The following is an 18362-nucleotide window of genomic DNA, read 5'->3' as shown; positions in this document are numbered from 1 at the left end:
TTTTATTTGATGCTCATTTTTTATTTGATGGTTACTTTTTATTTGATGCTCACTTTTTATTTGATGGACACTTTTTATTTGATCGTCACTTCTTCTTTGATGGTCACTGTACATTTGATCATCGCTTTTCATTTGATCATCACAATTTCAGTTGATTGTTTCGGCATTCCATACATGGTCGATTTATATTTGATGGTCACTTTTCATTTGATCGTCGCTTTTTATTTGATCGTCACTTTTCATTTGGTCGTCGCTTTTCAGAGTACGTGCGCATAAACGTGTCGCAGTGAGCACTGAGCAGATCCATGGATAAAATAGCGCAGCTTGGTATCAGTTGAACGCGCGCGTGCTGCTCGATGTGCTACCATATGTATATGCTGTGTACACTTCGAACCATAGACAAATAAATACGTATAGACTGAAAGGTAGCACCCGCGGAAAAGCCTCATTTAAATAACATTTGCATATAACGTACAGATACTCCATAGAAGCTCCATGGTGATAAGCGTATTTTTTACCACTTTCGGCCACACCCCCTGGGAGACATTTGAACCGAATCCTAAGCCCCATTTGCATATTGCTAATGAATCATTTATTTTTTCTTTTCGTACTCGCAAGATACTGTGATTTGATTGGACCTTACCTTATGAATAATGTATTTTTCTATTGAAATTCGTACGTCATAATTTGACCCCATCGTCACTTCCGCTTAATTAAAGGCTGAAAGATGACGTCACCCGCACAGAAGAAGATTATATCCTTGAAAGATTTTCGGTGAGTACTGTCAGATTAACGCTGAATTTTAATTCATTTACAAAAATAAATCAAAAGATCTAATGTTATATGGATCTTGAGAAGTCTGGGTACAACATGAATTAATTTGTGTTTATAAAAAGTGAATAATTAGGAAGCAAACGACTTGCGAAAACTCAAAACTATTTCCATCGTCGTGAGCTAAAAATGTAGGCTAGATTACATGTAAATCTCCATCTGCTACCATTTGAGACCTCGTATTAATTATCACGCCAGACTTTTGGGCGAGAGTTAATTTCTCTGAAATTTCGACGCCTACCGAGATCTCGGCAGGCATAAGCGCATGGAAAGAACTAACCCACGGGGCTCCGGCCCGCGTGCCGAACAACAACAACAACCCCTGGGTTAGGAAAGAACTAGATATAGTCCCTTTAACGTTTAGGCTAGACGTTGTCATGTCTGGGATCTATCGCGCATCCATATTGACTCTATAGAAAGACATTCACTCCATTAACCCGTTCCCTTCTTTGAATTCACATGCTTGATTTTTTAATTTTATAAAGATGTTTCATTTCCCAAAGGCAAAGTCCAAACTTATTTATAGTTCTTTTCATGTTTTTTTTTTATTTTTCTAAACTTGAAAGTTAATAATAGGCCTACAGTAGTAGGGCCTACAGGTCTTGGCTAAAGCTAAAAGAAAACTTTTCTACCTCTTATCCTATCTATTCTCTAGCTTAGGTTTATAGACCTAGACTAAACTTACTTAGGCCTACAAGGCTACAACAAAGCGACCTCCTGTATAATCTATATAGGCCTAGCCCTAGGGCTAGGCCTAGTATTATTTCAGTCACTAAGTCAGGGTCTAAGTTAAGGATTTATTTATTGGAGGTTAGCTTTTGTTTGGCCTAACGTGTAGATTTTTCATCGGGGCATTTGTCGTCAGAGCAAATGTCATGAAACCATTAAAAAAACCCTGGGTCAAGACAGCTTTAGTTTAGATCTAACACTTGTATGATAATATGATTCAATAACATTGAAATTTCGCAGAATGGTAGGTTTAACAAAAATGAAATTTAAATCTACTTTTGATGTAGATCTAGATCTACTTACATTTAGTTCCAGATCTATGTACGCCAGAGTCTGTGATTAGATCTAGATATATACGCTATAGTCCAAGTGTTATGTGTTTTAATTTTTTTTTACAATAGCTTGTATTGCTGACATTTCTGTCTGTGTGTATGTTCTATTCAACAGACATAGAACATGATGCTGCTTCACATCCTCTTTTAGAGACTCGAGGATTACAAGACCGAATTAAGCTGCAGGACCCTCCTGATTCATAAAGGTAAAAAAAAAACAATAATCATCCTATCTATCAAACTGAATGACTTCATGTATTTACAGACCAAATGACTTTATCCAAAAATGAGTCCAGATGTCAATGATTTCATTGTCCTAAAAGCGTTATATTAAAATCCATTTCAAATTTCAATACCCATGTTCAATAATTTACAAGATAATAACTCTTTTTAGTGTCAATACACAAATCAATTTCTTTGAAAATTTGCTAACTCATAGATTTTGGCATCATTGGCATCTGGAGTCATTAATTTTAGCCATGCCTTATTTCGGTGCAAATCAAAATCTACATCTCTGCAAAAAATACATACTGACTATCTAAATATGAATATGGTATCAAATTATTTGGGAGAATATACTGATTCTAGTGTTATATAATTATTATGTGTTCATGACATATTTTTACATTAAATTGGGGTTTTGTGAGGTGTCCTTTTTTTTTTTTGGGGGGGGGCTCACATGGTAGACCAAGATATAAGTTGTATTGACTAAATGAAAATAAAATCAGCTCAGAGACTAGGCTGGAGTCGTATTGACAGGCTCCATTTTAATTTTCACCTGTCATGTTTTCAGGGGACAATTAATATCACCTACCGGTAGATCTAGCTTGTCAAAATTAAATAAGAAAATCAGAATATACTAGGCTAAGCAAGTGGAAAATCATATGTAATCAACTTATTTGCTTCCTACCCACTCATGAATTCTTCAATCCACACCAGATTTTGTAAAGGTGACTCATTCGGCTTGTGGTTTCATTAAACTTTTATACATATTTTTTAATTTTTTTAATTTTTTTATGATGGCTTGATTGAATTGCTAACATTTCTGTCGTTTTTTTTTTTTTCAACAGATATGGAACATGACTCTGCTTCACATCCTCTGTTTTAGAGACTCAAGAAATACAAGACCAAATTAAGGGTTTGCTTTTTAATTCCAATAATAATTTTCTGGAGGAAGAATTAGGGAATAATGCATTGACAATATGCCAAACATCCTATATCAAACTGAATTACTGCATGTATTTACAATAGAGTGTTGTAACCGCCCCCCCCCCCCCACACTACTGACCAAACAAAACCCATAAACAATTTAAGAGGGATACGGTTATTTTAGGGGTAATTATACTTGCTGATTGTAGCAGTAGTTTTTACAATTATGGATGTAGATAATGATAATGTTTATAATAATAATACTTAGAATAATAAATTTATTACAATGACATAACAGGAATGATAAATAAAAATTCAGCAATACAATATGTACATGAAATTGTGTAACAATTTTGGCAATGAAGAATGTTTAACAAAAATAATGATCAATGAATTCGGGGGGGGGGGGGGCATGTGACATTGCATCTGTGTTTGTGAGGACAGTAGTCTCTTTCAGATGGGAACGAGTTCTGATCAAAATTTGATCTTTAAACTCAAGAGGAAAATAATTGTTACCTGATTTATGTATTTGGAATAAAATGAATTGAAATAATAATTTTGTCATTGTCACTGAATTAACAAGTCTTCTATAATTCTTTTTAGCTGAGAGTTTAGGTGAATCAAGTTATTTCAGGAGACACTGGAAGTACTAGTAGAATTAATGGACGAGCAATAGTGAACAAGCAGCATAAATTTAAGAGTAATGAGACCTACATTTTGCAGCCATGGATCAAGGTTGGAGGGGTGGTAGTTGCAGGTTTTCTCTGTAAAAATCACCCCCATTAAAAAACATAACAAATAATATATAAAGATATTTTTAAAAAATGAATAAATTTGAAAATAAAATAGAAAACAATCCTTTTGAGAACCAGGACCTTTAAGGTGGAGGGCAAAAGACCCCCCCCCCCCCTTAAACAATGTTTGATCCATGGCTGTTATGTAGATGTGATAGAGAATTTCTAAATATATATTTTTTTTTTAATGAGAAAGATACATGGGTGATTTCATGTTTGCTGTTGAACTTTTGGTGTGGCGTCTTACAAGTTTTACATCATCATTACAGCACCAAAATTACAATCAAATTGATTCATAGATTCATCTCACTTGATGTTGAGCTATTAATGTGATTTGGATTATTTTTGTAAACTCACATTAGGTTTTGGAGGAAGGAAGAACTAAATTGTGCTACGAACACCAACGCCAAAGTTGGAATCACCCAGTGTATTTTCTTTTTTTAATGAATTGCGAGAAGAGCTGAGAGGTGGAAAATATAAGAGAAAGAGTTGTGTGTGTGGTTTAATAATGAGAGTGCGATATGGCAAAGAGAGAGCTGAAGAGAGATTAAAAGAATAGATAATATATTATAATAATAATGTGAAGGGGCATAGGGTGCACAAGAGAGTGGACAGAGCCAATTGACAATTTACCCACAAGGAGAAACCATAAAGGGCCATTTTATTCTTTATTTATTTTGAGAGGAGGCGGGGATAAATGAGGGAGAAACAATTTATAAAGAGTGGGGAAGAGGAATAAGATGAATAGAGATGACTTAAAGACAAAAATTAGGCCAATCAGAGTGTGTGTGTGTGTGGGGGGGGGGGGCAAAGCCGATCAGTGCGCCCCCCCCAATTTGACAGGCTCAATTAAAAATTGTAATGTAAAGTGTGTCCCCCTTCTGAAAGTGAAGACCCCCCTTTTTTTTGCTTTTCAAATTTTTCCTTGAGAAAATGTGCCCCCCTTTGGAAAAATCCTAGATCCGCCCTGCCTGAAACTGATGAAGTTTGGTAATGACATGTCACTTATCTGTGCTGTTAAAAAGAGTGAACACAAAGAAATTAGATTACCCCCCCCCCCCTGCAAAAAAAAAATTAAATGATCATTATCAATAATTGGAAAAGCTTAGCGTAAAAAACACACTATTAATTAATTACAGAAAATAAATAGGTTCTAATTAAATCCAATCCTATTTTCTAAAGAAATTTTGGATTCAGAATTTGTTTTTACTATATCATTACTAACGATTACACTGCGATGTGAAACATGCCTCTAGTGATTCTGATCTGGAGAACAGCAGAGAAAGGTCGTATTTTTTTTTAGATGAAAGAACCAAATTACAAAACCAGTAAGTGAAACGTTCAAACTGAAATACATTGTTATTATTTATATTGGCGTATTGTTATTGTGATATAAACTAGTTCGTAAATATCTTCCCCTTTCATTTACACCGATGTTAAAAAGAAGATAAAAACAGGCTGATTCACCCCCCCCCCCCTCCCCCATCTCCAGGTTAAACAAGATTAAGAAAAGTGTCAGGCTGCGGTGCTAGTGTACGTTGCATGTAAACTGCATTCTATGCACGGATTGAAAAACGATGCATGCATGATGACTCATTGTAGTGAAGAACGCTGATTGGTCAATAGTAGTAAGAAGTAGATTAATCACGTGATGAATATATTAAATTTCATGAATAATTAACGCAAAGTTGACCTCGCTCAATGCGCATGCGTGACGCTGATCTCCACTTTCTGCTTTGTCATATAAAGAGTCTATTGGGATGTGTGGAGCAGCGAACTGATGAATTATTCATGCATATGCAAATGGGGGCTTAGGATTTGCCCAAATGTCTCCGACAAAATGGCGGAGCTTCGGGGGCCTGGTACATGAGGATTTGCTCAGTGCATGCTCACTGCGACACGTTTATGCGCACGTACTGTAAAAAGTGATGATCAAATGAAAAGCGACGACCAAATGAAAAGTGCCGATCAAATAAAAGCGACGATCAAATGAAAAGCGACCATCAAATATAAAGCGACCATGTATGGAATGCCGAAACCATCAACTTAAATTGTGATGATCAAATGAAAAGCGACGATCAAATGAAAAATGAGCATAAAATGAAAAGTGAGCATAAAATAAAAAGTAACCATCAAATAAAAAGTGATCATCAAATTTAAAGTAGCCATCAAATAAAAAATAACCATCAAATAAAAAGCGACCATCAAATTAAAAGTGAGCATCAAATAAAAAGTTAGCATCAAATAAAAAGTGACCATCAAATAAAAAGTGACCGTCAAAGAAGTGATGATCAAATAAAAAGTGATCATCTAATAAAAAGTGATCATCAAATAAAAAGTTAGCATCAAATAAAAAGTGACCATCAAATAAAAAGTGACCGTCAAAGAAGTGATGATCAAATAAAAAGTGATCATCTAATAAAAAGTGATCATCAAATAAAAAATGAGCATCAAATATAAAGTAACCATCAAATAAAAAGTGACCATCAAATAAAAAGTGACCAACAAATAAAAAGTGACCATCAAATAAAAAGTGACCAACAAAAAAGTGACCATCAAATTAAAAGTGACCATCAAATAAAAAGTGACCATCAAATAAAAAGCGACCATCAAATAAAAAGTGAGCATCAAATGAAAAGTGAGCATCAAATAAAAAGTGACCATCAAATTAAATGTATCAAAAAGCACTGGGTTAGATTTGATACCTGCTAAATTTCTAAAAGAAGGAGCAAAGAGTTTGTACAAACCATTAAATTTCTTAATAAATCTATCTATCTTTACTAGCACTTTCCCAGAGGATATGAAAATTGCAAAAGTAACTCCTATTCATAAGAAGAAAGATAAAACTGCTGTTGAAAACTATAGACCTATCAGTGTTTTAAGCATAGTATCCAAAATTCTAGAAAAGGCGGTATGTGTTCAGATCGAAAAATATTTTAAAGAAAATGATATGATTTACGAATATCAGTCAGGTTTTCGACATGACTATTCGACTGAGACATGCCTTATTCACTTGACTGATTATCTGAGAACAAATATGTCTAAGGGACAATTCGTTGGGATGGTACTCCTAGATCTTCAAAAAGCATTTGATACAGTTAATCACGGCATCTTATTGAAAAAATTACAAATAATGGGTTTTAACCAGGCTACTGTAGCATGGTTCAAATCCTACTTGTCGAATCGACATCAAGTAGTGGCTATTCGCGATATTTGTTCAAAAATTATGCCTATAACGTGTGGAGTTCCACAGGGAAGTATTTTAGGCCCAATCCTATTTTCAACTTATATCAATGACATGTCTATTTGTTTAAAAGCTGACTGTAAATTATTATTGTATGCAGATGATAGCGTACTACTTTGTTCAAATGCCAACCCAAAATTTGTTGAGGAAAAACTTAGCGAACAGCTGTCTACATGTGTCGATTGGATGACTGATAATAGATTATCGTTACACTTAGGCAAAACCGAAAGCATTCTGTTTTGTTCTAAAAGTAATCATAAAACTTCATTTGAATTTGAAGTATCATACAATAATAAGATAATTCATAGGAAAGAATCTGTAAAGTATTTAGGCATTGAGTTGACTAGCTCCCTTTCATTTTCATCTTTAGTAGAATCAATCGTAAAAAGGGCGAATGCCCGTTTGAAATTTTTGTACAGGTATCAAAGTTGTATGGATCAAAAAGCAAGGCGTATTCTCTGTTTTGCTCTTATTCAGAGTTTATTTGACTATGCCAACCCTGCTTGGTTTAGTGGCATAAGCGAACTCGATAAAAAGAAGTTGAAAATTATACAGAATAAAATGGTTAGATTCATTAGCTGTTCTGGTCCCAGAACCCATGTTGGCTACACCGAACTCTCTGGAGCAGGTTTTCTTGAAGTCAACAAAAGATCAAAACAGCTTATTTTGCACCACGTGCATAAAATCTATCACAATAGATCGAATCATTACATTGGATCAAACTTTAATCTAGTTACCGAAATACATAACTATAATACAAGAAACAGCCATTTCAATTTTTGCTTACCAGAAAGGGTAGGTAGTATTGGTAACTCATTTTATTACAATGCTATAAAACATTGGAATTCCCTTCCCAATGATATAAAGGAAATAGGAAACTTTTTGCATTTTAAGAGGAAATTGAAAGAATATCTTTCACTTGAGAGTCAAAAAGAAGATGCAAATGATATGTTGTACGGTTGATTTAGCCTGAATACTGACCTAGTTCTTTTCTCTTCTCTACTAGGTATTATTATGTATTTTACATAGTTTGATTGAAGCTTCGATATGTCCTTTCTTCTATTCTTTCTATTTCTTTTATTTCTTCCTATTCTCCTCTTCTTGTTGTTATTGTCGTCACGTTTATGCTGTTGTTCTTCTCCTTATTTATTTCCCTTCGTTATCAGTTTCTTCCGTCTCCTTCTACTTCTCGTCCCCTCTCTTCTTCTGTTCCTCCTCTTCCTTCTCCTTCTTTTCTTCTTCTTCTTCGTTATATTCTTGTATATATCTTATTTATTGTCTATATATCTTATTTATTGGTAATAGTAAATTCTGATTTTTTTCTTCATTTTTAATATGTAAATAGTATAATTTTAACATTTTATTATCTTAATTCTGTATATTGAGGACCCCACTGGAAATAAGCTTTCGAGCTTTCGTGGGTCATCCTGTGCAAGCCTGTTGTTTTAATGCTACTGTATGTATGTTATGGTGACTTGCCAAATAAAATCAATCAATCAATCAATCAATCAAATAAAAAGTGACTGTCAAAGAAGTGATGATCAGATAAAAAGTGATGATCAAATTAAAAGTGACCATCAAATAAGAATTGATGATCAAATTAAAAGTGACCATCAAATTAAAAGTGACCATCAAATAAGTGATCATCAAATAAAAGGTGCCCATCAAATTAAAAGCGACCATCAAATGAAAAGTGACCATCAAATGAAAAGTGACCATCAAATAAAAAGTGACCATCAAATAAAAAGTGACCATCAAATTAAGTGATCAAATAAAAAGTGACCATCAAACAAAAAGTGACCATCAAATAAAAAGTGACCATCAAATTAAGTGATCAAATAAAAAGTGACCATCAAACAAAAAGTGACCATCAAATGAAAAGCGATAAAAAAATTGAAAGTGACCATCATCAAATCTAAAGTGGCCATCATCAGTTCAAAAGTGGCCACTATCGAATCAAAAGCAACCATCATCAAATCAGAAGCAGCCATCATCAAATCAAAAGTGGCCACTATCGAATCAAAAGCAGCCATCATCAAATCAAAAGCAGCCATCATCGAATCAAAAGCAGCCGCCATCAAGTCAAAAGTGGCCGTCATGAAGTCAAAAGTAACCGTCATCAAATAAAAAGCAAGTAAAAAGTGGCCGTCATGAAGTCAAAAGTAACCGTCATCAAATAAAGAGCAAGTAAAAAGTGGCCGTCATCAAGTCAAAAGTAACCGTCATCAAATAAAAAGTGGCTGCCATCAACTTACAGGTGTCCTTTTGGCGCGCACATCAGGAACGCCGAAAGGACAACATTGATTTGATGTTAGAAACTGATTTGATGATGGCTGGTACAGAGGGATATGATGCTGAAAATTGATATGATGATGGCCACTTTTGATTTACTGATGGCTGCACTTGATTTGATGATGGCTGGTACGGAGGTCCATCAAATCAAAAGTGACAGTGATCAAATTTTAGCCTTTCCGCGTTCCATACACCACGTGTACGTCATGAGCCGCTTAGCAGGTTTCGAGGGCCGAGGGCAAGATATAAACTGGTTTTCTTTTTTTTCCTTCGGAGAATGGGGGGGGGGGGGGGGGCTGTGTTACAATATTTTGAATTATTCTTGGTCATTCCATCTTCGCTCTCTAAGACGCTATTATATACATCCAATATTACAGCATAAAATAATTCTCGCTACCCCAAATAGGAACACAAATCTAATAATGCGCGAGACGAGATAATTTTCACTCCGTCGGGTCGTCATCACCACTTCCGGTTCAGAGTCATGCTCGCGCGAGGTTCGCGATACTGATTCCACCACGCTGAAATCGATGCCAATCAGCGTAATATGTACAGATTATAATACTTGTTATTTAATTTGGTCATTTTTGATTCCATTTGAATTATAAATAAAAATAAAAAATATATTTTACTTGAAAAAATGAATATCTTAAAATTTTGCATTTAGTGACCGGCCTGACATCACGATCGTATTCGACTAGACGCTAAATATATCTACAGCATTCATTCCGTTCAATTTTTCGTCGACCACAAAATGGATAAAAAATCAGTTTCGGAACTTAAACAAATCTTAACTGACAGAGGAATACCGTGCAATGGAAAGCTTCGGGCAGAATTAGTGACTTTAGCAGAAAAGGCCGTTAAATGGTATCATGAAAGAGAGGGTTGTGATCACGAACTTTCCGAGCGAAAGCGACGTTGTGTTGTTGTGGATGACGGCACTGTTGATCTGAATGGCAAAAACAGTGCATTGGACTTCCGAACAGGAAGTTGTAATACCGAAAAGCTATCCCATAATGCAATGCGCGTTACAGGGATTTTCCCGGATCTCGGCGAAATCGCTATTTGGGGTAGCGAGAATTGAAGATTGTGTTTTAGAAAAACAAAAGAAATTAATATTTGTTACTAAATTATTAGGTTGGGAGGTCTTTGTCGAAAATTGTTGAACTGGGAGAGCAGTTTCGTCGTAAGTTTTGGAGCTGACAAAAAGTGCAAATAAAGTCTACGACCAAAGTGCCTTTTTGATACAACAATTTTCGATACCGGCTTCTTGGTTGTTCGTTATCATGAAGATCATTCGAACATTTTTTATGTTCATGAATCTGTTGTGCATCGTGAAGCGAAAACTCTATAATAAATCCAGGGCTCCGTTTTACAAAGAGTTAGGATTGATCCAATCAAGCTCAACTATATGGAAATCCATCCATACCATAATTTTTTCTACAGGAAATTTACACAATCTCCTTAGTTAACAAAGAGAATCGCACTGAATCTTCAAGGAGTGATGAATGTATGAATATACATCGTATCTAGAAAATATTTTGAACAAATTTGCATGTTAGATGACGTTGCTGGCCATCTATAGTTGTGATTGATCGGAACAATCGCAACTCTTTGTAAGACGGGGCCCAAAAGATCGAATGTTTCCCTCACACCATTGCCATATTTTCTAAGCAATAACTATATCCCGGGGGGCGTTTCATCAATATTTTCGTCCGACAAGTTGTCAGATCTGACAACTTTCCTGGATTCTGATTGGTTGAGAAGCACTGTTACTATAGTAACTGTCGGATAAAACAGGACTTGTCGGATAAAACGTCCGACAAGTCCTTTCATGAAACGCTCCCCTGATCCCCTTCTCCCCCTCTCTCCTCTATTGTATTTCGTCTATAGCCCCCTACCATTTGTTATTATTATTATATATTTTTATTATTTTCAGGTAAGCGTCATTGCTACTTTGAGGTTCCGTCGGATTGTGAAACCGTTCCAAAAGACATTCTAAGCGATTGAATGTATAGGCCTATGTGCCTCGAAATCAGGTTTTATTGACCAATCACTTCAATGATTGTGTAGCTTTCTCCAATGTTAAGAATGCCCGTAAGAATGAATAGCAACCGGTGACCTATCTTGGAAATCCACGCACGGAGGCAATCACTAAATTGCGCCCTCCTTCAATAGGTAGTTTTGCTCCGCGGCGCACGCCGGATTAAAAAACACAGTAAATGTATTAAAAATTGCCGTCAAATGACAATGAGCAACTAGGAGGTCTTTGTTGGAAATTGGTGAATCGAAACAGCCGTTTCGTCTTAAGTTCCGGAGCTGACGAAAATTTGCAAATTTGCCGTTTGTCCTGCAAACGGACGAAACAAGTACTGTTTTGATTCACCAATTTTCGACAAAAATTTCTCGGTTATTCATTGTCATGAATAGCAATTGACAATAATTTTCTATGTTCTTGAATCAATCGTGCACCATGGAGAGAGAACTTCCTAATCTGGCATCGGGGGCGAGCACTGAAATCGTAACACCTGCCAAACTTTGACGGTTTCTTTGGTCCCTTTTCTGTCTCATGAGTCCCCTCACTCTCCTCTCCCCCTCTCCTTCTCCAGTAAAGAGGCGCCAATGACACGTGGCTTAATATGCCAGTGAAAGATACAAGCATTCAAGGTGATATAAATATATATATATATATATTTGCAATAAATATGAGATTATCTATTTAAAAAAGCAATATTTATACATGTATGTTCTAATTTGGATAAAGAAACATTGGTCTCAAAACGTCTTTACACGCTCAGTGCAGTTTAAGGACGCAAGGTGGCGCCATTTAATTGCCATAGTTAGAGTACCTTAATCTTGAGGTTGCAAGCCTTTGTTGCCAGAAATATTTGCAATCAATATAATAGCAGATTTCAGATGCAAATTGTACATGTGATATATCAATTATAACTCAAGCAAAATTTTGTTTTACTTTTTGATGCAAGCAGCAGATAATCAATATTGCAAATCTGTAATGAAATACATGACTTTCCATTGATTTTGTGACCTAAAATCGACTTGCGATCAATGGCTAGTTTCTTGCCACATCCCATTAATCAGTATCTTGCCAATTATTGTTCTTGTTCGCACCCATCTAATCAGAAAAGAATATTGTACTTCTAATTGCAAAGAACGGCTAAAGCCCTTTTTCACAATTGAGTCTGCGAACATTTGCGACCTTTTGGTCGCTATCTTCTCATACGATCGCAGAAAGGCTTTCAAACAAAATTGAAACAGAGTTGTCGTACAACAAAAGCGACTAGTAAGTCGCATTTACTCAAATAGTGCGTTCACATGCGAGTGTGGTTGTAAGAGTGATTGCGAATGGTTTCACACCAATTTCAATAGTTACACGACCGATTGCGTGATCGTGAGTGTCGACTTGAGGCAATGCGATCGCCCGTACGATTGAATGAAACCAATGCGACTGTCGTACTGGTCGTACGATCTGATGCATTTGGATTTTGAATATGTTCATAGTTTAGATGCCACCAGTCAAGACCGATCGTGCGATCGCTTTCAACGACTGCGAATCCTGGCAAGACACCAAGCGATTTATCGTGCAACACCAAGGGAAAAAAAACGTTACAGGCGGTCGTAAACTGATCGGGGATCAATTGTGAAAGGGCCTTAAGAGTTCTTTGTCGCCAATTGAAGAATCGGAAGAGGCGATGCGTATTCGATTGACAGTGAACGATGAATTTGAGATATTCCGTCCTCCCTGGATCAAGGACCAAATACAAAATGAGTATGCTACTGCTTTTACGATTTTTCAATTTCCACATAAATTATGATGTCCTATGTCACGTGAAAATACACAATTTTCTGTTTAGCTCGCTGGGCGAAAACTATGGAATATAATTGAATACCAAATCTCACTGTCAAATACATTTACATAAGATAGTACATTACATGTACCCCCCCCCAAAAAAAAAAGGGGTAGTTGGAGCTTACATAATAGCAAAATGGTATTTGAAGTCAGCCCCAAATATTATCATTCATAGTTTAAACAATAATTGAAACTAAATCACAATATTTGAATATCAAATTCAGTATGATATTCAATACTTATTATATTTCAATTAGAGCGTCGTTGAATGATCCTATTACGTTGTTGAGCGAAAACACGCTATTTACGCCATGTTTGGGGGTACCATATGTCACTTCATACAAAATACATCTATATAAAGAGTAGCTACATTTATATTTCTACATGAAAAGACATTTGAGGAATGCTATAAAAACTGTATGTTCCAAAGACTGGACACCATCTTGAGGCAGCTCTTGACTTCATTCATTTCGAATACGCATCACCACCATCAGCTGAGGTTACTGATTGGTTAAAAGTTTTGTCGCTAGGAGTACAGCTTTTTAATCATTCCCATGTGTTTAAATTACCACCACAGATAAGTGAACCGCTTTCAGGGAGGGAAATGAGGAGGCCAAGAAGAAAAGGAATAGGTCCACACACCATCATATTCTGCATTGGAATTATTATTTCTAGAAGGTGCATAACCTGGTGGAAGTGGTGACCCAGTTTGTTGAAAAGGTACATCCGTGAACGGCTGTGGTGGGTGAGGAGGTGCAACTACTGGTGGAGCGGGTATAAAGGTTGGTATTGGAGGCGCCGCCACGGTAGGTGGAGGTGGAGGAGGGGTTTCTGGTGGTGGAGGGGGTGATGGTGATTCATCAAGTGTCCAGTCATCTGCTGGAAATAGATCATTCCTGAAGATTCGAGTACGAGGTGGTGGCGAGGGTATTTGAGATGGTGGTGATTCGGCAACCACCCATTCATTCGCTGCGTTTGAATTATTCATGGATGGTGGTGGAGGGGGAGGAGGTGGTACACCAAGACCCAGCTCAGGCTCAAAATCTTCTTCTTGCTCTTCGTCTTCATCAGCTGATTCAGATTCCTTTGACTTTTTCTCTTTGCTCTTCTCCGGTTTAGACTTTCCATCACTAGCTTTGGTCCTAGATCGTCTGAAAAAAAAACCACGAAGACAACATTATGCTGTATGAGATGTCTAACCACAGACCATTAAGTGAATCACTTATTTTAGATTTGTCCTCAATATGACCCTCGTTATTATATGAGAGTCAAATCATGCGCATAAGTGAGTCTCACGTAGCAAGAATATTTCAATTAATTGTCAAATTATACACTTATTTCTTGTCAGTGTGGGTCCTTCCGATTTTTAAAAATTTTATTCCGTTTTATTACATTTTATTATTATCATTTTGTTAGGGAGGGGGAAATCGGGTATTTCTTGGTTCTGAGTTTTGTATTAAAAAAAATGAATTATTGAATCGAAATGAAATTTATTTAAACACCACTCGACTTAATTTCAAAAGTGGTCACATGTGGGACAGGTTAATATTCCGTATGGCATGTTTGACATAAAGAAAGTTTTTTCTTTAACCACAACTTCTCAACAATTCCTTACGTCTTCAAATGAATGTAAATATGGTACATAAATACATAAATGACATAACTTCAATCAATTTTTTGTTTACAAAAGGTTATTTACGATCTGGTTACGTTGTTAAAGAAGAAGCAAAAGCAAGTGTGATTATGATGTGTCAATATCAAGATACAGATAAATTACCACCCTCAAATAAAACAATTACTAGTTATATTTACAGATTGGATCTAATGTGGAAATCTAATACTTAGGCCTACCTCTGTATTACAACAACGACGGCGATCAAAATGATGATAACGATGGGAATAATAACAGGAATAATCAGAGAACCTGTTAAAAAATAAAACGATTGAGAAAGTCAGGTCTGATGAATTATCAATGTGAATACAGAAAAACATAGGCCTAAAAGGTAATGTAAAGACACCATACTATTATTTCTTCATCATTGGGAAAGTTTCATCCTCTCTAAAATACTTTAGACTATGAAAATGGAACAGATAAAATGAATTATTATAAAATGAATCAATTAAAAGAGGACTAGTGATACCAATCAGAATATACAGTGCGTCCCACAAAAAGCGAAACCGAGATTCGTCGATGATTTAACATAGTATTAGCTTAATCACAAGAACAAAGAAATAACTTATCATTGTAAAGCTTAAAATCCCTTCTTTCACGTGGTATAACCCAAAAGATACTTCATTTACGCATTAAAATTTGAAGAAAGGACACAAAAAAGTCACTTAGCGGGCTGTATCTGAGCTTCGAAAGGAAAATCAAATTTCTAAGAAGTTCAATATCTGTCCGATACCTCAAACGCAGAAAAGGTGAAAATAACAAAATTTTGTTTATTTAAAATGAAGCTTGAATTTCAATTATTTTAGAAAATGAAAAGGTTCTACCGGCAAGATATCGGACTTGTTCAACATTCCGTTTTGTTGACGATCAGCCAGGCATAAAGTCTGTTATTAGCCCGGCGATAGCTAAGGTGGATAATTCGCGAAAGCACGCTTGTTTTATTAAATTGCGGAAATAAATGCATGACTTAAAATAAACAGAATTTCGTCATTTCTTCACAATTTTCTGTGATTAAGATATCAAATTAAAATACCAGATATTTAACATTTTAAACATGTGATTTTTGTTTTGAAATTCAGATACCACCAGCCAAGTGACTTGACAAATCTCCGAACATGTACCATACTAAAGAGACTCAACGCTTTACAATGGTAAGTCATATGTCTATTGTTTTTATGATTAAGCTGTGATAAATCATCGATGAATCTCGGTTTTTTTTTTTGTGGGGCGCACTGTATGTCAATGGATTAAAATTGATTAATTTCAATTTCTACTATTCTGTTCTTTTTTTTTCTTAACTCTGCTGGATGCATGATCCAAAACACCAAGCACCCATTGCACTGAGACGTTGGAATGAGAATTAAATTGAAAAAAAAAAATGGAATAAGTTCTAAACGATAAATGAAATCCAATTTAACCAGGACGTACCTCCGCCTCCACCATCACTTTTGGAGTGAACTGCAAAACAAATGGAAAGGGATAAAATGTTTTTTTTTATTAATGTTTGACTATGGCAGATTTACTCACTAAGAATACACAATAGAATAATAAGTATCATTACCCCTCGTAATTCGGGTGCTCATCATGCTCATGGCTTTCTTGCTTTTGGTACGATTTGATTTCGTTTTCTATATTTATTGTAACATTATTCATCATATTGCCACCCCCCCAAAAAAAACTCTTCGTCAATATTGAGAACCATAGAAGAACATTTACTTTTTTATGAAACTAGTTATTACAAGTGCCAAGTTTTATCAATAAATGACTAGCGGCTGTTTGGTAAACATTTGGATTGATTGCATGTAATGATCACGGTCGTCAAGAGTAAAATTCAGCTAAGCTTTGTGTCAAGGATCCTGATTCTAGAAGGTTATAGATTTTAACTTGCTATTGAGATATGTTCATGTCATGGCAACTAGTTTCCATGGATTTATTTTGATCCACTACTTTAGTCACATAATCTTAAAAAAAGTGTTAATCTCTTACTTTTAAGCAGTACAACGTGGCGGTTGAATGTCTTGTCCCCTGATAGAATTGCGCAAACATACACACCCTCATCGTCTGGTTCTACACGCTTGATTTCAAGATCAGTAAGGTCGACAAGTACAAAACGATCTACATATAGGAATTCATAAGAATTGTATTTTGGTGTTGCGTGAACATGTTTCTACGACTATATAGAGCATGTAGAGTAGAAAGCAAAATTGGTTGCAATGACTGTCTGATCAAAGTCTGAAATCACATTAATTTAGTGTGGTATTCCTCAGGGATCTGATTAAGGACCAACATTATTCATGCAATAATTTTAACAATGATCGTGTAAATTAATCATGGTAATTGAATAATGATTAGTTATATATTGGCCATTGATAATCATAATTTCCGAATATATGCGGATGACTCACATTAATGTTTCATAATGACTGATTATTGATGAAATGTCCCTTCTCTATTATGGGAGTGTAGCAATTATTCTTCTTGTTAAATTATTCAATTCATTCAGCAATTGACCTTACAAGAGAGATTTGCAACTGTGATTGAAGCGGGATAGAGGTTAAGAAAAATGTATCAGAGCTCTTTATCTGGAATAATCGTACTTACCATTCATTTCAATGGGTTGCTCATTCTTTGACCAAACGACCTTTGACCCAGGATGATCTTCCACGAATCGGTTTCCAAGGCAACTGATGACCACGCCCTTTCCTACGTCCGCCTCAAATTCACTGATCTCTGTACTATCTGGAATGTACAACATGTATAATGGAATATTATTATTGCTTTGTTGTGGCAGTATGATCCTAGATCTTTTCTGATACAAGGTCACACTGCCACATTCTATTAAAAATGGACAAAATCGACAATGTTCTGTATAAATGATGTCGAGAAAATCATAAATATGTAGTAACATAGCGTGTTTACCCCACTGTTCTCAGATTCATATTGGCTCATATTCCGAGTTCAGGTTTGAATTAAGCCTTAGTTTAAAGTTGTGGTTTAAGTATAGATAGCCCATTGCGGCACAATTCCCTAAAAGTACGTATCCAATTTGTTAACCCATTTGATGCATAAATGATAGTATTGTCTGGGAATGATAACAAGTATTTTGTAGTATTTTTCTTCATTTAAAAGGCAACAAAATTGTAAAAATATAAATATACAATATAAACACATTTTTTTAAGTTTTCGACTCCCCATAATTTTAGCACAGAGTTAGAACGTGGTCTAAGTTAAACCTGACCTCTGAATAGGGACCATAGTCAAAATGTTATCCGTGCTGTTTTGAAAATCGTTTCTCATCACGAAACTCACCTTCACAGAGTTCATCAGCGTAACAGTCTTCCGAATCAACATCTTCACCGATGCAACTGCTGGAAGTACACTCCCGATAACGCATGCGCACACCGGTCCCACACGTGACCGTGCATGACTGCCAGCTGTTCCAAGCCCCCCA

General features: G+C 35.8%; 1 protein-coding gene and 1 long non-coding RNA gene across 2 annotated transcripts; one reads left to right on the top strand and one right to left on the bottom strand.

Annotated features, from left to right (window-relative positions):
* The first annotated feature begins 644 nt into the window (after window positions 1-644).
* Window positions 645-3354, top strand: LOC135156726 (uncharacterized). The gene is made up of 3 exons (XR_010295748.1): window positions 645-774; window positions 2008-2098; window positions 2963-3354. It is a non-coding gene; the product is annotated as an uncharacterized LOC135156726 (long non-coding RNA).
* Window positions 3355-13553: 10199 nt separating this feature from the next.
* Window positions 13554-18282, bottom strand: LOC129275906 (uncharacterized). Its single transcript, XM_054912373.2, has 6 exons — window positions 18221-18282; window positions 17513-17650; window positions 16898-17026; window positions 16340-16369; window positions 15091-15163; window positions 13554-14390 (listed from the first exon to the last, which is right to left on the bottom strand). The coding sequence occupies exons 2-6, from the start codon at window positions 17517-17519 to the stop codon at window positions 13832-13834; spliced, it is 798 nt and encodes a 265-aa protein (XP_054768348.2). The 5' UTR covers window positions 17520-17650; window positions 18221-18282; the 3' UTR covers window positions 13554-13831.
* Window positions 18283-18362: the final 80 nt, after the last annotated feature.

This window comes from Lytechinus pictus, chromosome 14 (assembly GCF_037042905.1).
Source record: "Lytechinus pictus isolate F3 Inbred chromosome 14, Lp3.0, whole genome shotgun sequence".
In the NCBI taxonomy this organism is placed as follows: domain Eukaryota; kingdom Metazoa; phylum Echinodermata; class Echinoidea; order Temnopleuroida; family Toxopneustidae; genus Lytechinus; species Lytechinus pictus.
This window is presented reverse-complemented; position numbering and strand designations above follow the sequence as displayed.

Bases quoted from the DNA above. Each gene is read 5' to 3' on its own strand.
- LOC129275906 (XM_054912373.2), bottom strand. The intron at 16,370-16,897 runs GTAAGAGATTAA...TTTGTTTTGCAG, and splicing joins CCACGTTGTACTGCTTAAAA to TTCACTCCAAAAGTGATGGT. The intron at 15,164-16,339 runs GTACGTCCTGGT...ATTTTTTAACAG, and splicing joins AAGTGATGGTGGAGGCGGAG to GTTCTCTGATTATTCCTGTT.